This window comes from Cyprinus carpio, chromosome A19 (genome assembly GCF_018340385.1).
Source record: "Cyprinus carpio isolate SPL01 chromosome A19, ASM1834038v1, whole genome shotgun sequence".
In the NCBI taxonomy this organism is placed as follows: domain Eukaryota; kingdom Metazoa; phylum Chordata; class Actinopteri; order Cypriniformes; family Cyprinidae; genus Cyprinus; species Cyprinus carpio.
In genome coordinates, this window is record NC_056590.1 from 8034875 (window position 1) to 8056031 (window position 21157).

The 21157-nt window shown below is 38.9% G+C and overlaps 1 protein-coding gene across 2 annotated transcripts in view; it reads left to right on the forward strand.

The window, feature by feature from the left end:
• The first annotated feature begins 803 nt into the window (after positions 1-803).
• LOC109111349 (ETS domain-containing transcription factor ERF-like) overlaps positions 804-21157 on the forward strand; it is a 31736-nt gene continuing 11382 nt past the window's right edge. For both annotated transcript variants that reach the window (XM_019124268.2, XM_042776210.1), the window contains exon 1: positions 804-1343. In XM_019124268.2, the coding sequence (XP_018979813.2) occupies positions 1322-1343 (22 nt within the window). In that variant the 5' untranslated portion in view covers positions 804-1321. The remainder of the gene's footprint in view (positions 1344-21157) is intronic.

Sequence of the window (21157 nt, forward strand, 5' to 3'; positions counted from 1 at the left end):
TATTCAAAAAAAAAAAAAAAAAAAACCTTGCTATGTTGTACTGTGTTAGGCTAACCGAGACTTGTCACAGCACTTCCATATTATTGCCCTTTTGTTGGTTTTGATTGCTTCTGTTGTCCTCATTTGTAAGTCGCTTGGGATAAAAGCGTCTGCTAAATGACTAAATGTAAATATTTTTTAAAGCATGTTCATCCTCAGACTTTGAGTCACATTAGCAGGGGCGAAGGAACTATTCAAAAAAATAAATATGACTGTTTCATTAGTGGCACTTTTCCACAAAATATAAATTGTCAAGCTTAAAAAAATGGCTTAATATCAAATCATCAAGTAGGCCTATGCACAAGTTGCATGGACTATCTTGAACTCCGTGCATGTTTATTGTAAGAAAAGAGTTGCACTGATATTCTTCAGAGTTCCACCGAAGAAAGAAACACATTTAGATTGGGAAAAACACCAGGATGAGTAAATAAAAACAGATTTTCAGTCTCTGTGTGAGCTATTATTCACAACGAGACTTAATGCAAAGCTAGTTTTTAGCAGTGTCAACTCTGAGGAACGTGAGACCACCACTGACGACAGATTTTATTGGTTTTCGGTCTGTTTCTGCGGGACAACATGTCATCGGCACCTCGCTATGCTGGCCAAGATCGTACAGCGTTGGCGGTCTCCGCAGCAACGCCGCAGTGACGCCAGCCGCGGCACAAACGGCGAGTGGGCGTGGCTACTCGCCCGGTCCGCCCCTCCCTCCCCCGCTTAGCGTGGGCGGCCCCGTGTGGCTGGAAGAACGAAACACGACACCCCGATAGAAGAAGAAGAGGAGGAGGAGGGAGGGGGCAGACGGGAGAGAGAGTTGCAGGGAGTGAGTGGAAAAAGAAAAAGTCCGTGTAAAGAGAGGGAGAAAAGTGGATCGGGCAGTTGTTTTGATTTTGTCGGCTTCGCCTCGTGTTTCAGCGAGGAGCCTTGAATATGCAACTTCGCAGCGTATATAAACTAACCAGGAGCTCAGCGCGGACACGGTGCTCCTCTATCGGCACGACGCGCTCCGATATCTGACCGAAAAAGAGCGAGTCTGTCCGGCCACAAGGCAGCGACGTGCGTCCTCCACGCTGGGGAGAAAAAACAACACGAAAACTGCAAACAAACCGGGGGAGGACGAGTGAAGGGGCTGGATTTGAGGAGGAAAAGTTTACAGAGGAGTTTTGTGTGCGATCCTGAGCTCACCGAGAGGAAGAAGTTCATTTCATCTCTCTCTCTCTCTCTTTCTAACTCGCTCTCTTTCTCAGTTAGCACGACTGCTAACGAAGCGGCTATACTCTCCAACATGAAGACCCCGGGCGATACGGGTAAGTTTCCCCACACAACAACAACAACAACAACAGATCGTTATAACCCAACTTTAGATAACTGTTAAAAGAACGTCAAGATGCCAGAAACGTATTTTTAGAGAGTTTTGAGGTGTTTGTCGTTTTAGAGGAGTTTCACAGCCCGCTAATTCCGTTCGGATTAGGAGATGTTTTTATAATATTAGTATTTTACGCGACTTTTTTTGCGCACAGACTTAAGTCAGATAGGTATTAAACGTTACAAAGTCATATAGTGTTGTTTGGAATGTATTGTAAAGTTAAAAGCTAGTTGCCAGAGTTACTTTTAATGACTTTTGGGTCTGTTTTTATGTAGGCTATACAGATCACTTTCATATTGTATGACATTTACAAGCAAGGTATTTGTGTGCATCTGTAATTCTGACTTGTTCGTTAACCTGAAAAGTTTGCTTTTAGGGGGAAAATCGATATTTTAGATAACACACATTTTTAAAACTTTTAAAGCGTCCCGACTTAGACAGTCACGTCTGACACGATTCACACGCTGAACGTCTTTGTCACGCTTCCAGATGCATTACACTTTGTGAGAAATGTAAAGGTGTTTAAAAGGGCTTTTTAACAGCTTGTGTTGATCCAAGTATGGCATCCACCATTTGCGAGCAACTTTCAGCCATTTGGCCCTGAGAAAGTGGCATCCCATCACAGCGCCTCTCTGTGTGAGCTGGAGGATCTTACACAAGATAGTTCACATTTACTCATGCTTTGTGTCTACTGTTGTGTTTAGTTCGTTTATAGGGTCTTGCGTCTAAAAATGTAAAGTTGAATGTCACATGAGTGTTTCACTGGGCTCCAGGTCGTTAAGTATGTCCTGCATTTCTTTGTTTACTTTGTATGGAGGCTAATTTTGGATAAGCTGACAATCACTTTTACTTGCTTGATCTGGTTGTTTGACGAGCTAAAACCACTTTTCTGTAACCCTTAAATGGGCAGGAACATAAGATTGTTTATTTTTAGTTTTGCAGTGTGTAATTGTAATATAAACAACAACTTGTCAAAGATATGAACCTTGAGTTCAGTTCATGTTACTACTAGATAATGAAAGTGAGTTGATGGCAGCTTTTATACCAACTCATCTGAGTATCTTACAGTAGTCTTGCACTGTAATCTGTGCCTTACAACCGCCTGGTTCATGATAACCTGGTGAATATTCATCTGGGTGTATGTGAAAATGCTGCCAGCTCATGTCAGTTCGGTCTCTGTTGGTTGTCTGAGCTCCACCAACGCTGAAGTCGTGGTCTTATGCATTAAACCATTAGCTAATTCTTCCATTCGTCCTCCCCCTCGTTTGGTCTGCAGTATAAAGTAAGCCTTCTTATGGTATGGTAGAAGTTTTCCATGTTGTGCGTCGTGTCTGGGACGCAAGTCTGCATTTTCGTGTAGGCGTGCAGAGGTGGGGTTCTGCACACGCTTACTAGCTCATGTCAATTCCAAACAGAGTGGGGTTTTAAAGGTAGCAGAACTCACAAAGTGTCTGCTCTTAAGTCGTTTTCATTGATTCAGGGAGTTCATTAAAATTCCCTGCATGTGAAGTGCATTGTGGGTAAAAAAAACAACAACATGAAGGTCAGGTAGGCTATATGCTGGAATTGATTTTATCCATCACCCAACCCTTTATTTTAAGATTAGACAGGAAAATAAACAGAAGGTGAAAAGAGTTTCTACAAGCGGAAATGAGCTGTATGGTTAATCCTTGTGCCATATCAAATTGTTCCTTTTAGGCGAGGTGTTCCCCGCCCAGGTCACCTAGGCTTTGTGTTGGAGCGATGAGATCGGCCTCTTTCTTTTGAATAGCTACTTTGCCACCCAAGGGATTAAAGAGTCACCTAAACCAGCTATTTTACCTGCCGGTTAATAGTATTGTGTTAGGATGAAGTCACTCCCATACTGCTTTGATCACACGTGAGTTCCAAGTTTTGTCGCAGAATTTGGCTTAGATCACAGGAAAACACATTTATTTTGTATTAAACCTGCTGTTGAAGTTCCAGTGTGCTTCTCGCTAGGGTTTCTGCAAAAAGATACACCGTTGCATCAGTCGTTTGCACTTTGGCACTCTTGTTTGGCCGTCAACTCTCGCCCAGCTAAGCGCGATATCTGTCTGTCTGCCTTGTGGGCCAATAAGTGGCCTATTTTTGGTGCCTTTTTCCAATTGCGTTATTCATTATATCAACAGTTTGCCACATGTGAGTCTCACATCTGGAACCGGGCTCTCTGTTGTCTCTTCCAGCGTGTGAAGTTTTAAGGGACCCACATGGGCAATTAGCCAGTGGTTTGGGAGGGTGGTGGTGGGTGCCATTATTTTTCAAAGGAGGGTCAGGTTGGGCTGAGCGTAGGTGTTGGTGTTTAATTTCTCATTCGCTGCAAGAACGTGCCATGTGTGTTTCTTTTCACTATTTGGATGTTGTTGCATATTATTATAATTTTTTTTTGCTCTTTTCCCCTCTCTGTAAGCAATAGTCAGTAAGATGAGTGTTAATACTAAATTCACCCCAAACCCTTCAGTTTGTAAATGCAGCTTTTCTATAACAAACCATCTAGTATGGAGGAACCTTTTGTTTCTTTGTTTTAAATGTTTGGATTCTTTTTAAACAACAGGTCTTGCTTTTCAAGTTAGCATATGTAATCAGGCCTGCTTACTTGTAAGACTTAACCTGTCTAGAGTCGCTCAGGAAGTGTGCATGCGATTGGTTGGTGTGTTTTATGTGGCTTGGCAGATTGGCTGTGCTTCCTGGCTTGTGTTTTTTCCTGGAAACACCGTATAGACAAACATCTAACCCAGTCACACAGTGAAACTCGTATACTACGATTTGACCTATAGTGACACATTTACTTTCTTCTTAAATAGTGAGCTTCATTTCAGAATATTTAGAAAATTATCCTAGCAGAAGTGAAGCTTAGATATCAGCTGCCAGATACTTTGAAGCTTCCTTATCACATCTGTAAACTTTTTCCCCCATTAAATAGACACGAGTTATTATTTTTCCTTTGAATAAGGATGTCTTCTGCCAGACCTCTGTCCTAAATTTTCTGCTTAAAATATAGACTGTAATATATAGTAGGAAAGCTTGTGATGAGTGCCTTTTGTCATAGGACATCCTGTTGTGATTGTGCAAGGCATTTTCCGGCATCTAAAGATGGATTCAATCACCGTGACCTAAATATAATGGCTCATCTCAGTTCAAAAGGGCTTGAAATATCTTCTCTTTTTATCTTTCTTGAGTCAGTCTCATTTGTTTTCCTGTATGTAATCTCAGATCAATATCTTTCTGTCGGATTCATCACATGTGACTACATTGTTTCTTTATAGTACACAGGTGGTGTAGGGTTCAGGTGGCGCTTTGTCATCTAATGGCACACCTTTCTTTAATCTGCATTTCAGAACTCAGGTGTCCGTGTATCTATTGCCGTGCACGCTGGATCATTGTGCCAAGCAGGTTGCTAACTGAGGTTTGAGCTCAACCGACTTGTGGAGTGTTGTGTCTAGTGGAGACCACGGTTTGGTGGGAACTCTGAGGTTTTGTCGAGACTGTGGCTGACAGTTTTTCCCCCCGTGTGTGTTTGTCTGTGTGAGCGTGTGGCTTTGGCCGTCCTTTTGGTGTGTGTGTGGTCACGCTCGTGTAACAATTTGTGAGTTTGTGATGTGTATATTTTCCCTGACATTTTCAAGAGCATTCCCATTTGGAGTTTGTGCCCAGGCTTATGGTGAGGAAAGTTGTGAAGTGTTAGCGAGCATTCAGGAGTTTATTTTCAGTTTAGAACTAGGCTATCTGAAAAGGGCAAAAAAATAAATTCCTGGGTTACTAGGTTGGGAATATTTGTTGGCGTCACAAATGCCACAAATCAGGCTTTTATGTCACGTTATATTGCACAATGCAGTTCAAGCAAACAAATTATGGCAAGTAATCAAACACACTTGTCTAAACTCTCTATCTCTCATATAAAGTGTAGCAAATCAGTTTCCTATCTGTTGAAGTAAATCAGTTTGTTTGGAATAAACTAGTTAAAAAATGACGCGTCTCTGTGCAAATCTCTGTTTTATGTTTTCTTTTTTAAATATTTGTGCCTTTTTTTTTGTTTTACATGAGTCTGAATGGATGACTGGTCAATTTTTTCTTTTAATATTTCCATCAGAGTTATTGTATTTCAGTTAACATGTTGTGCTTTAACTGTTAAGACAGGTTGCATTGTAAAACTCTCTCAGATATTCCTGTTGTGCTCAGTTAAGTCATTTCTGTTTGTTTTTCTAAATTTGTTTTTAATGCACATTTATTTGTTAGAATGTATAATTTAAACAGTTTTTTCCAGAACTTTGTTTTCCAGAGTAACTGTAGTTGAACAAATTTTAAATATGCAGCTTATAGTTTTGTCACAGTTTCAAAGTACTGTGTCCATTCAAGTGAATTGCTTTGAACTAATTTTTTAATTTGTCTTGTATAGATTCTATTCTAAAGGCCTGTTCACACCAATTAAGATATCTGTAAAGATAAAGATATAGTTCTAAAAATGGTTCTCAATATTAAATAATAGCAGAGTCCACATCACAACTATAACGATAAAGGCACAGAGAAACGATAACATTGGAATCACTTTCCGAGCAATTTTTTTTCAGCTGATGAACGATAAAAATATTGACAGCCAATCAGAATCCATCTTGCTATCACAAGCTCGAAAATTTAAAGCGGCATGTGCTCAGAGTACACAGACGATATCGATCGCTGGTGTGGATGCTAGGGCTGCACAATTAATCGAATTTGAAATCGCGATTACAATTATGGATGCCACAATTACGTAATTGTTCAAAGCAGCAATTAATCGTTCGAAGTACACTTATGTTATTCTGCGTGCTTAAGATGCGTTTTTTTTCTTTCTACATGTTATGTTAAGGGTTTTCCCCATTATTTAAATTTTAGTATAAAATTATAATACCATCCATATTTCTACTTTTTTTATAATTTAAAGAAGAAACAAATCCGATGTATAGTTGAAATTTGAGACTTAATACTATAGAAAAGCACTAAAAGTTTTTCATTTAGAGTGTTTTCAGCTTGTTTATTTTTATATAAAAATATGGCATGCAAGTGCAACAAGCAATGTTATAAACATCATTCAACGTAAATTGTGATAATCGTAATTAATAATCGCAATTACAATTTCAAGGGAATAATTGACAATTACGATTTTTTTCATAATCGTGCAGCCCTAGTGGACGCTAATATTATTATATTTACAGTTATCGTTCTTGGTGTGAACGGGCCTTAAAACTCTATATTCTATCATTTAAACTGTTATGTTTGTGAAAAATATAAATCGGGGTGAATTTGTGACAATGGCGCACCCCATTCCCGTAATATGGTTGTAATGAAGACAAGAAGTCACGGTTGAAGTGTGTGTTTTGTGTGCATATGTGTGGAGCACATAGTTTATTAGTGGGGCCCAGACCCCCCACATTCCACTATAATAGCTGCTGTCTGTGTTGCATTACACACACACACACCAGCGTACGCTCAAGGAGGCAGCACACACACGTTCCTAATTCTCACAGTTGTGCGCTCTCTCCGTCTCTTGAGCTGCCATCTTTGTGGTGACGCCACTTTGACTCGCTCCCACTTTTATTTTTATGCAACCAATTTATTTTTGCAGGCAGAATCCAGTGTTGGTGCAGCACGGCTGGGAATAGAGAGCCAGAGAGGAAGAGAGTCAGTGATCATGATTGATACTACATAGGGCTCATGCAGGTTCGATCTGGGCTCCTGATCTGAGTCACGGAGGTCTGTGTGGAGGATAGAGTACTTTCAGAACCTGTCAGTGGGTTTCTGATTCCGTGTAGGCCACTGAATGTGGCGGTGGAACTTTCAGCCACTTTTGCAGAACAGTGGAAATAAGAGTATTAGCAGATGAAATTATTTGTGAACCGAATGTTTTCAGTGGGATTCTGACATCTTGTGGCTCTTAGGTGATTTCCAGACCTTTAAAACGTGTGGTGTAGAACGACCCATAAAGTCATGCCGGCTTCAATGGGACATTTAGGCTAATTGTAACTTCATCAAGAGCTAGTGGCTGTGACTGACATGTGGCTGTGCATAGTTTGCGGAGGCCTGATGTCTGTGCGCTAATGGAAAGCTTGTAAATGAAAGGCCCATTAGCAGTGAGGGAGGGGATTGGCGAGGGTTTTCGGTACTGCAGGGAGCGACCGTGGCGACAGCGTTCTAATCCCACAGCTGGAGCCGTGGCGTGTGCCATCAGCAACTGTGTGTGTGTGTCTGTTCATTCGTCTTTGGAGGAAAATGAAAGTGAAGACTGAGTCTAGAAATTTAACCACAACAGAGAACTTGAAAAGAGGCAATCTATTGACTTCTCGTTCTTGGCCCCACACCACCACCTCTTTTTCCACTCCATCATGCTCTTGATCTCTTTTGTGATAGTACGTTCTTGCTCGTTCTTAATTCTTTTTTATTTCAACCTTCTTTCCAGATGGGTGGTATCAGCATTGAATGCGCAGCATTCTGTAGTCATTGTGGTACTCTACAAAATAGTGTCTAGGAAACTATGTAATACTACACACTGATACAGAGGTGGAAAGTGGAATTAAAGTCAATATGAAATCAAAATGTACCTCCATTTACTTTCTAAATATACACTACTGGTTTTAATGTGCTTAATTAAAAGTTTCTTTCATAAAAAAAGTTTTACCTTAATATTAGATATAACTAGTCGATGGTCATCCAATCAGAGTTTTTCTTTGTTTTAGATTTGACAAAACTGCATGCTAATTTTGAGTGTCAAATTGGACCATAAAACCAATGCATGAAAATTTGCCATGCTTTAATGCATAAAAACTCTTTAAAACTCTTAAAAGTGTATTTTCAGACCTTACTTTTAAGCATTTTCAGTATTGTTTAATATTTTTTAATTAAAATTGGTTGTAAATGCCAATTCTTGTTGACTTTAAAGGTGAGATGCAAGTCATAGTTGTTGCCTGCTGTGGTTGGTCATTAATGGGGGAGGTTGAACACACCGAGCGTTGCCTCCAGGGTCCCCATGGAGATATTCAGACACCAAGTCTCCTGTCTGCCACACTCTCAAACTTGTTCACTTTTCTTTAAACATTCCACAACACACACACTTCTCAGCCAGGTCACACACATACAATCTAGAGAATCACCTGGGGCCCAGATGACTGTCTCCTGGCCAGCCTTTGGGTTAAATGGTGCTTTCTTGCAGTTGATGTGGACCAATCACAGCTCTCAACAGGGTGCCAGGGCTTGAAATCAGACAATCACGTTGCCATGTCACGTTATCAGATGTTGCATCATTGGCAAAATGCAAGCTTAGGTTTATTTCAGTGCTGGCTCCAACCTTTACTTCAGATACAGCACTCAAGGTTTGAAAGACGCTGTTATGGCAACTATTTTTTTGGTATATCTTTGAGTCAACACTAGCTAACTCAACCGATTTTGCATGTCAGTTGAGTACCTGTCCCCATCCCCCAATCCACAGGTAAATCTCACAATGGGGACATCAACTGAGAATGTCTTCAAACGTGCTGCAACAAGTTGCAGAGCTTTGTGTTAAATGCTATCTTTTAGACGTTGTTGCTGGAGAATTGTCTTAAATCCTGTTTTCAACATCATATAAATTGCAGGGTTCACCAGCGAATACGCCTCGTTTTTCAGCACGACAGAAACTTGCACAGCTTTGCACTACTGCAAGGGCTAGGTATGGCATCTGTCGCCAGTTGCAGCCACGTGGAAAAGCCAGTAATAGAACAGTGATCTCCGACAACTGGACGAGGAAGAATCAGAATCAAAGCCCACAACTGGGAGGGAACATCGTAGAGAATTTAGTAAGCTGTCTTCTGAATAGACCAATAACAGGGAGCACAGTGACTGGGCGAGACAGGCGCACACCATGTTTATTGCTCCGCTAAGTCAGTTTAAGTTTGTGTTGCTGTTTTCGGCAACTCTGGAGAAGAGTCCTCCTGGTCGGTCCTGCCCAGCCCTGTATAATCTGGCACAGGCTGCGTGATGGCAGTTAAAATTAGCTGCTCTGAATGAGCTTGGAGCATCAAGGAGAAAACGCTGAGCTTGATGATCGTAGCCAGATTCAATCTGGCTGACTTCCTCCTGCCCTCCAAGACCAGGAGGGTGAGGTTCGCTTTAGTTTCCCTCAAGTCGTCAGCATTACCATGCACAATGTCTCTGGTTTGGAGTTTCTCGGGTTTAAGGGGACCGTTCACCCAAAAGTTAAAATCCTGTCATCATTTGCACACCCTCATGTCATTCCAAAACAATGACTTTTTCTTCTGTGGACCCCAAAAAAAAATAGATTTTAAAAAGTCTCCCAGTCCCAGTTTTTATCCATACAATGCAAGTCAACCATTTTTCAGAATGTCCTCTCCTTTCCTCAGGATTGGATGAGTAATTGATGACATCATTTTGGTAAACTTGGTGAAAAAGTTCTTTTCAACTTTGAAGAGCATTCACCTATGTAGAGGAAGCATTAAAAACATCTAGGTTGAACTTTGTGGCATAGGTGTCTTATCAGTTTTTTTGGGTTTCCTTATCTAGAAACGGTATCTGGAACCTGAGAAATCAAGCAGATCTGCACCGGTTTTCCTTTGATTGATCTTCTCTGCCCATGACTAAGTGAGAACAGAAGTGGGGGAAGGAAAAGTAAGCGGTTAAAAGTTCATGTAGAAGTGGCTCCCAGCAGGAGATAAAACCAGGATGAGAGCTTTACTCTGATAAGATATTAGAAATCCATGTCTCGCTGATAAAACCTAATGCCACTATCACCCTTGCAACCTCGGCAGTTCTAATGACTTTTGCTCGGCTGCATGAGCGAAGGCCACTGCAGTGTGTGATTTAACACTCTGCTGAAGAGAACATGATGGTTGGGAGGCTTTTAAGATTGAATCGTAGCAATTCCACATTACCAGTCAACTAAAGGAGTTGCTGTTTTCTACTTCTACTACTTTAGCTTTTTGTTTTTTTTGCACTGGTAAATCATGCTTTTAATATCTCACATTGAGGGAATTGAATTCTTGTTTTCTTTCAAGAATAATGTTGGTAGAATTTGTTTCCTATCGAGTTGCCAAAGACCATTATGAACTCTTAAGAGATTGCGTCATGTATAGGCATATAATAAGAGGCTGACTTGTATGAAGGATAATTTATAAGTTGGAGGCTGGCATTGATTACTTGACCAATGAACCACACATACTTTATCTTTACTGCCCTGGAAAATTAACTTGATTATTTAGTATTAACTGTAATGTAACTGTAACTTCATTAATGATTTATGATAACTTGATTAGGATAACTTATAGTTTTTAATTTACTTTGAAGAAATCTTTAAAAAGTTAAAACAAATATAGAGTTTTTAGCAATAATAGATTGTTAAAACAGTTATAGTTCTCTCTGTTAAGTTGGTTTAGTTTTAGCAGTTTTTTGGTTTGTCTGTTTCAGTTTATTTAATTCTATTAGTTTTAGCATTTAATAAGCTGAAGATAAATTGATTAAACATTTCATAAATTACATTATTTTAATTAGTTTCGGAGGCATGCATTTTAGTTTAGTGTCAGTTTTAGCCTATTATATTTAAATTACATAGTATTCCAGTTCTGTTTTACTTCATTTTAATGAATTTGATTGAATTTCATTTACGGTTTATTTGATTTTTCTTATGATATTAGCGGCTCTGTGAGAAGAACATGTTTACATGTACACAGTCTCAAGTAACAAGCCATAAGCTGTGCATTTTTATACTCTTGCACATTTGCTTTCTGTAGTAAATCCACAATTAGTGCTTGATTGACACTGAACTTTTGTGCAGCTAAATCCTTGGTTTTCCCAGGATGGAATAATTCAGTTCATGTTTCATGCCAGCTTAAAAAATGTAAATATTGGCCAAGTTTTGGAACAAAACTTGCAGAAAAGTATAGTCCTCTTCAGAAGTTTAAAAATGCAGGTATTATGTTCATCTTACATATTGAACCCAAAAACATGCTTTTCAGCCAAGTTTTCATGTGCCATATGAGGTGCACTGCAAGCTAATGTTTCAGAAAGGTTTTGGTGATAGTTGCAGGCTGGTTAGTGAGTGCACACGCGGTTCAGGAGACCTGCACAGGCCTGTTGGTAAGGATTGTTTGGCAGGCGGCCGTCGCAGGCTGCTCCTCATGCTCAGCAGTCCTCACATAGCAGGAAAATTGGCCCAGAAACTCGCCCTGCCTGACCATTTATGGTTGATTTAATCATATCCCTACGAGGAACTCCCCTGTGACACGTCTGGTTTCTGTCTGGGCAGAGTTGGCCGTCGCGCTGCGGTGTCCCGGACATCTGGAGCACTGTCTCCACCGCCGTGTGCCGGTAACTGGAGTTTTTGGTCTCTCTGGTGTTGACATGAAGATTGTAGACATGAAAATAACAGCTACTAGATGTTTAGCTTACGGAGCCACAGCTGTGAAAGTATTAGACATAGCTAATGGCTCCTCCTTGGCGAAGGTGTTCGGGACACAAGGCGCTCTTCAGTCTCTGCTTGGGTGGGAAATACCATTATGTTGTGACATGGGTGGCAAAATGACCTAGAGTCTAGCTTAGTGCAGAGGATAACACACATGAAAACATATTAAAACACTTGATCCCTTTTGCCCTCCGTTCTCATATTTGGGTTAAAGTGTTCCCAAAACACCTGTCCAAGTGTGCAATATCACACATTTCAGATCAAGGAGACTATCTGTATTTTGTCTATAATGTGGACTGTTGGCACAGGTTGCTTGTTGCATTATTTTCATACTGTTGGAGTAGTGGAGTCTATCTATAATTTTTTTCCCCAAGGTATTTTTTTTATTTTATTTTTTTGCATTTAAATTGTATCAAAATGAGGTTTAATGTAAAGAAAAAATTGCAATATAAAATAAATAAATAAACGTAAATAGGAAGGAATCATATGTTGGTATCATATTTGTTATTAGACTGTTTATTTATTTATTCATTCATGCATTCATTCATTTTGGTCAGTATTGGGTATTTTTATTGTGCATGCTCATTTCTCATATTTTTAAATTTGATTATTGTATAATTATTATTATTATTGTAATTATAATTGTATAATAATAATAATAATAATAATCATAATAATTATTATTATTATTAAAATCTTTAAATATACTAATAGTTTAATAGCACTGTTCAATTTAATTTATACTGTACATATAATGTTGTGATTTGTAATTTCTGTTTAAATGCATTTAATGTATTTAGCATTTAAATATTATTTTTTTTTTAATGTTTTATTTTTTATTTATTTAGTTCAAATGCTGTAGTATTATATTAAAATACTAATCCTTTATCACTTGTTTATTCAACTATGAATTAGCTTTCCTTTATTCTAGAGATGCCGCTATCTGTGTAAACCTGGTTCTGTCAGTACTTTTCAATTTCATTTGCATGTCGTCATGCGTCTGTAAACTTCACCGATGGCCTTCATGGAAATAGCCTGCTGTGATCAATCAACCTTGACTTATTTACAGTTAAAGTGGTAATGTCACATGCGCGTCATACAGGCAGGTATTATTGTTCAGTCAAACGTGTTAGTTGTGTTGCGTGTCGACAAACAAATCCTAAATTAAAACTGTCGAAGTGTTTACCTTGCAAACACGCTGTTCAGTTTTAAATACTGTTGAGAAAGCTTATTATTTACTGGACCTTGGCCTGTGCATTGATATTAAAGTGATATTGACATCATATTTGGTGAATTGTTGCAATCAAAAATGTGTTTAGAGTAACAATATGACTTTAATGTTAATGCAAAAGAAAGCTTACTTCATTATATAGTAAACTAGCATCCATTTTGCAACCTAGTGCAACTGTAAACCTTTGCGCTGTGGCAGCGGCATTTTATTAGCGTAGATGGAAAATCAATAAAATTCATTTGGAAGCATGTAAACTGGTTCTAGCAATTATCTGAGCCAGCTTCAATGCAGCATAACTTATTGAAGTCAATTGTGTAAGCAAATTTCATTGGATAGCTGCGTGTATGTATCATTCATCCACTGTCAGACAGTTTCTCTGCCTTTTTCCAGTCTGGTCAGTGTCCTCAAGAAACTCACACCGTTGGCCTGACCCTTCAGTAGGTAACTAGAGATTAACCAGCAGAGCATCAGCACACCTTCTCCAGTTAGCGGCGCCGGTGCGGCTCGAATGCATAAGAGAAGTTGTTATTTGCTTTGGGGGTTATAGAGATGAAGTGGAGGGATTTATGTGCCTGTTGGGGGCAACAACCCAGAACCTTTACTGTCAGGGTTGGCAAGAGGATGCATGACTGTGTTGTGGGCAGACAAATACACACACAGCGCATTATGTAAGAGTGCATGGCGGCGATCATGTGAGGGCTGCAGGCTAGCGCTGCTCATCTACAGATGACTGGCCGACACTTTGATCCTCTTCTCTCAACTTGGGTGTCTGTTCACTCTTTCTGGGTGACTCGCTCTCTTCATATCGTCCCCTATCCCTGTCTGTTACCGCTTTTCCACTGGGGCTGGTGCCAGAGCTGGAACCGGTGCTCAGCCAAGACTGGCACTCGTTCAGAACCGGCTCACGTTTCCACTGGCAGGGAGCTGAACCCTCGACGTCACCAACCTGTGACCGGAACTGTTAACTTGTTATCTTTTGCGGAAGAAGAGCGACATATTTAATTGTTGTTGTTAATTGTTGAACTCTTGATGGCTTTTAAATATAGGCTTGTTCGCAATACATCTGTGCTGCATAAACCGATCAGTGTTTTGACATCAAAGTACGGCGAGAGGATTGGCCTGGGAGTTTAATGATTTTTATTTGTAATTGGGCTCTGGCACCAGCCCCGGTGTAAAAGCGCTGTACCTGTCCACTGATCACCTTATTCTGCTTAGTGTGATTAAACGTTTTTCCCACATAAATGTCCATTCACACTAAGAGCAATGACTAGAGATATTTACTCTAACAATTGCTTTATTAGCATCCACACCAATGGATGATATACTTTCTGCATTTAATGCTCAAGCTCTTTAAAGTTTGATGGATTCTGATTGGCTGGCAATATTCGTATCGTTCATCAGATTACAATGATTTTGTTTCTCTGCAGCATTATTGTGTACTTGCCCAGTCTCATAGAATTAGGGTGATTATTAAATAAAAATGTTTAGTTATCGTTATAGTTACCGTCCTTGGTGTGAATGGCCATTAATATTTATTAATATTAAAATATGATTTTTATATTTTTTTTTTTTTTTTTTTTTTTTTTTTTTGTGTGTTCTTAATATTAATGGCAGTTTATCTTAAGTTTTATCTATTTTTGTTAATGGTTTAAAAGTTCTTTTTTTTTTTTTTTTCAATCAAAAGAACCTTAGGTTTGACCAAACAGCCTTTGTTGAAAAGTCAGTGAAAACTTTCTTACTATTGTTCCCTAAATAGTAAATTTTTTTTTTGTTAATTATATTTTTGATTGATGATTCAAACAAACAGTTGAATCAGTGATTCTTTTAAACAGACAGTTTAAAAAAACTGATAAGTGGAAATTAATCACAACACCTCAAACAACGTTGGCATTTCTGATTCTTGAGGTTTAAATTGGAGATGCTATTATAAATAGCTCTGTCTTGACACTCTCGTGTAATCTGTGACAAGCAGTGGGCACAAAACTGCTGGTAAAAGTGTTAATTATCACGATTTTCTTGGTAATGATTCAATATGTACCGATACCATAATATCGAATATATCACAAATAGGCCTATTACAAACAGAACGGCATCTGATTATATGTATCTAAACCAAGCCTTCAGGTATCACCCAGATGAGTCGTCTTAACGCAAATAAGAAGGTGATATCCGTATCGCCCGAGAGAATGAGAGACACATAAACAGTTGCAGTTGCAGGGTTTTGTTGTATTTTTTTGTCGGGGGCGTTCTCATTAGCACAAAACAACACTGACTCATTCTACACAGCTCGGATCAATGCAACCAACTGTCGAATGGACGCCAACGTGCCCCATATCATTCGGCTGTCTGTATTTTTCAAGGCAGAGTAACATTGTCGGTTGTAAGTGGAAGATTTAGGCAGCAGAGCCGCTCGTGGTTCTTTTGTATTACTCATCCTGCACACATTCACGCTGGCACACACTCGTACCCTTTTTTTCCTGTCGCCATCATCATTAGTAGATGGAGAACGACCTTTTCCTCTGCCTAAATATAGAGCCCACAAAGAATAGGAGGAAGGGAGGGAAGTGGGGGAGAGATGGAGAGAAACAGAACGAATGAGCGCGGGGGCCCTAAACATTTCTGAGCCTTTAAATACAGACCAGAGACGCAGAGGACGGCGTTTTTGTTTTCTTTTTCATACTTGCGTCACGGCTCTGCCATAAAAAAGAGCTGTTGCAGCTGAAAGCTAATCGCAAACAGAGACAACGGCAATAGTTTTGCACAGAAATGGCAAAAGAACGATGCCAAGGCAGTAGGGGTGTAACGGTACACAAACATGACTGTTCGGTACCTACCTCGGTTTTGACGTCACGTTCGGTATGGTTTCGGTACAGTAGGGGGAAAAAACTTCGCAAAAAAGTAGTTTTTGTTAAACATTAAACAGTGGTTTGCTGAACAAATGGCTCTTTCTTTAAATAAATTGAATTACAATTAAAATTTTCTTCTGATTCTGCTCTTAACTATTGGGAGCCCTTTTACATTACTATGGTAACAACTTACGACTAATAACAGAGCCCAAACTTAAATTTAATAACTATTTATTTTTATACAATAAGGAACTGAACAGAATCGATATGGATTTTTGGGGGCCGATGCCGATGCCGATATTAACTCGAAAAGAGCCGATTTATAAGCCGATATTTTGATTTTGAAAATAAACTGGATATTAGACCCATTTCCTATAAACTACACTTACACAACATTCAATAGTAAAATATCTGCCTGTTCTATGTATGTGGGCTGTACAAACCATTTTCCAGAAGGGATTATGTTAAAAAAAGCCTTAGATTACAGTCTCAATGACTAAACAATTGCACATCAAAAGTATATATTTTTTAATGATCAAAAGAACACTGCATTAGAGGAATCTTTGCAGAAGTAGTCCCACACTTTGCTGCTACAGCTTTCACTTTTTTCAGCCATCTGTAGGGCAGAAAGAGAGACAGAGAAAGAATAAGCATGTGTATTAATAATATCACCATGTATCATTACTCATGTCATCATTAGAATTATAATAATAATAAACAGGGATCTCCTACATAGGCAAAAATGAGAAATATAGAGAAATATATATATATATATATATATATATATATATATATATATATATATATATATATATATATATATATATTTTTTATTTGTCAAGCAATAGGTATTACCTATTACCTACTTATATTTAACTATATTATTACAACATATTCCTGTTATGTCTGTAAAGCTGCTTTGAAACAATCTGTAAAAAAAGAAGAAAAAGCGCTTGTTCAGCTCACATTTATTTACATGTCCCCTCTGGTTTAATCATTTCTGACGCACCTACTGTAGTTACTGTAACTACACTATATTTGCTCTCACAGACACATTCACAATGGACCCGTATATCTTCTCCTCTTCTCTTTGTGCAGTCTGAATCAAAACATCGTCATGCGCTGGCGAACGTAAAGTTAGCCTACTGTTACCGGAAGATTACGGAATCAATTCGAAGTTGAATGGTTAACGTTTGTGTCATGAACACACCGCTGTCAATTTTGAGAAGAACCACCTTCAAACAAGTTAATAGCAAGCATTTAAGGGGCCTGCTAAAAAGGAAGCTATGTTTGCGTTAGAATAACGTAACTGTTTTTTTTTTTTTCGAGGCACGCTATACATAACTTCTAGTCATTGACTACACGCACCCCCCTGCCACAGTTACGCGGTCATTATGTGGGAAACACTGCAGATATATTTAGAATAGGTTAAACGCTAACTTTATAGTTTGACCTCTTATTAACGTTCGCGCTCTTCCACTGATAAACATGGTATTATCTTTGTGGCTAATCTAATATAGCAATGCATTAGCGGCTGTAAGTGATGTTACAGAATATTTAGAAGTGATAATGATAGGACCGTTAGCTAGAACTACCACACTGTTTTTATATACAGTGTATGAACTAAATCTACAACCATTTCACATGACGAACAACAGACTCACCGTCAAAAGAGTACATCTCAGTGGCTCGGCTGATAGCTTTCTTCTGTAGTGGATTTCTGGCGCTGTTGTCAACTGGGGAGTTGCAGGGCTCCCTCTGGTGGGCAAACTATGCAACACTCATAACATGAGTGAAGCATGAGACTCTGTTTTTTTATGTTTCATCGGCTGTTATAAACACCGATGCCGATTTAAATGCAATTAGCTCATATCGGCCGATAATATCGGCCGGCCGATATATCGGTCGGGCTCTATTTAGTAAACTTATATTTAGTAACTATTTATTTTTATACAATAAGTTTCACATAATGCAGATTTTAAATCATCATTTACACAGTGGCTGTTTCTTGTTTCATAACAGATTTATTCAAACTTTAAACTTCTATCTAATATTTTGCAAAATGCTCTTCTCAAGGCTTCATTTATGGCGCACTAATGAGCTTTGGACACTGATGATGTGCCTTAGGTGATTGAAATGCATTTTGTTTATAAGCTGTTTTATTGCCATCTTTCCGCTATTGAAACGCTGATTGAGAGATTACATGAGGCATGAGATGTTCATTCACGTTTATTTCGTGTTAAAACTAGTAGTAAAGAGGAAGGGATGATCGCGCTGACTCATGCTCCACGCTGCATTTGAACAGAGGTGTTTATTTGCGTTCTGTCGCGCCACAACAAAGAGCACCAAGACGGCATTTATAGTTAGAATTTTCTGAAAAAATTTAAGTAATTTGAGACTTTGTTTCTTGTCAAAAGTAACAATATGTAAAACTTTTACGTTTCCAATGAAGTTCCGCTCGTGCAGTGGTTAAAACAATTATGAATTTGTTTGGTACACATGCGTACCGACTGCAAATTTCGGTACAAATACATGCACCGTTACACCCCTACAAGGTGGATATTAGCGTCCAATTTCCTCGAACTTGCATGTAATGCTCGGTCAGATGTTCGTCAGCCGGTTTGTTTGTTCTTGCCGGTACAGTTTGTACAGGTGCTATCATGTAAGGCTTATGTCATATTGTTTTTCTAAGTGTGTGTTCAGGGCCCTGTCAAGTGAGGGTTTTGTCTGGCGGTCTCCTGACTCCATGCCCATTAGTGACAGTAACCGTCAGAGAAACAGCAGTCCCAGCAGAACCCACAGACACCAGGGGACGTGCCTGTTTTAGCTGTTATTGCGCTTTGATTGAGCATGTTTGTGTGCACGCGTTAAGTTGTCTTGTGGGCTTGTGGTCTTATGTGGAAAAAAAAGTGTATTATGGCACACTGGTTTGTTTGAAAGTACCTCAAAGCGGTTTCTTGTAAAGTCATTCCTCAGCCTATCCCAGAGTCTGATGTTAAGCCCTCATCTGGGGTTTATTTTATGTCCCTTCTTCTTATTAAAGGGCGTCTACCTGTTGATCATCACCATATTGCCAATTTTGGCTTTCTCGTTCACTTTTTGTAAGGCAAACATCCCTGTTACGGTTAGAGATTTTATCAAACCACTAAGCTTATGTGGTAAAATTTGGCACATAACTCATCCTGCTACAGTCAAATTGTGTTGCATATTGAGTACTTTTCCAAGATGTTTGATAAAATTCTCATAGACCACCTGTGAATAGCAATAAATAGACTTGGCTACTTAAAGGGATAGTTCACCCACAAATGTAAAGTTTGACATCTTCATATATTGTACAATTAAAAATTAAGTTATAAACGTATTTGATATAATTATATAAAATTAATTCACGTCATTTCAAGCCTTTAGACTTTAAAATTAGGTATTTTGAAGAATGTTTTGTCTATACAGTGAAAGTCAGTGGGGTCCAAAACTGACTCTCATTGCATGGACAAAAAAACACTGAGACATTTTTTTGAAATACAGTCTTATCTTCAGTGTTTCAGAGAATAAAGTAAGTCATACAGGTTTGAAACTACATTAATACATTTTCATATTTGGATAAACTGTCCCTTTAATCTTTCTGTTGATTAGAATCAAATTTACTTTTATATTTTGGCTTGTGCGTTTTGATTTCATTAATTGATTAATTGCATTCAGTTTTTTTTTCTTTTTTCTCTGCTATACGTGTATTTATAGCACTAAAGTGTCTTGTTGCTAGGAGATGGTGTGGGAGCCAGGGACCCAATGCACGAGAGACAAAAAGGTATGAGAGTGGAGGGAAAAGGCGCACTTCTTGTGAAAACTGAATGACAGATACACTCACGCATATGCCGTGAGTCAGTGCTGACGCGCACACACTGTGGGAAGCTTTGTGTTTCTATGTGCCCACTCGCTCAGTGGAGGTCTGGTCCCACAAACACTAATCATGTATGAGGCATTTAGTGTGACATGTCTTGGGAAAATTGGTATGAATGGTGGGAAATGCATTTAACTTGAGGATCTGGAGACTTTTTGAAGTCGCATTCCTATAAACATTTTTGAAAAAGGAGCCAAAATTACAGGACCAATTGCTTTTTTTTTTTTTTTTTTTTCTCTATTTTAGTCCTTTTCGACTATTCTATATAATTTCTTTTGCATTTATGCCAGTGTTTCCTGAATGTTCACCACCCAGCAAAAGGAATCAAGTCTTTTGAGTTTTACTCAAGTTTTGAATGAGTTTGCAGTCTGAATTGAATGTTTTTACTTTTGCTAAATAATGGCGAGTTGATTCAATAGCAAATGACTCTTATGAGCTGGTTCTTCAGTGAATCAAAAACATACAATGCAACCTGTACGTAGTCCAATCACGATTGATTGTCTCATATTTGCTGGAATCAGAAGCATTGTCTGATTCATGATTAAATCACTCTCTCAACTCGATGTATCCTTCACTGAATGAGCTTGCTAAGTGGCTACTGAATCAACGTCTGACTCGCTCATTGAACTGTTATTATTACTTTTATACATGAGACAAAATTGTTTGTGAAACTTAATTGACTAGTTGCTAATATGACTCTGTGTTGTTAACCTCAAGAAATCTAACTGATCCGCTGCTTTTTTCAGTTTTATATCTTCGATCTGCCAGATCTCTCAACCAAACATCTCAATCATGAGTCAAGCCACATTGCAGACTGTTCAGCAGTTGTCACGGACAGTTAGTACCAGCCCACGGTGTCCAAATCATCCTACCGCCCCCCTGCGCAGCATGGGTCCCCGCAGCACATGTGTGCGGTTGGCGGTGGCAGTAATGCTGAGCTGTTCTGCATTCGATGCCTAACACGGCGATAGGCTTTATTAGCAGCCAAGCTCTAAACCACCTCAAAGGGGCAGAGGTGTAAAGTATTTGAGTAAATGTAATTAATTACTGTACCTGAGTATCTTTTTGGATACTCTGTTGTTTTACTGAGTATCAAAGCTATTAGCAACATTTACTCTCTACATCACTACATTTTTGAATAAGTCAATTAAGTTTCACAAACAATTTTTGAATCTGTACTTGTTACTCCATTACATTTGTAGTGAGTGTTGCAATTACACAGTAGATTTTGCATGGCACCAGGCTTTTTCTGCAGCAGTTTATTTCTGCTAAAAAAAAAAGTTACATCGCCAACTACAGGGCACTGAAAGTACTATATCTTATGCGCTTTGCCTTTACTCAC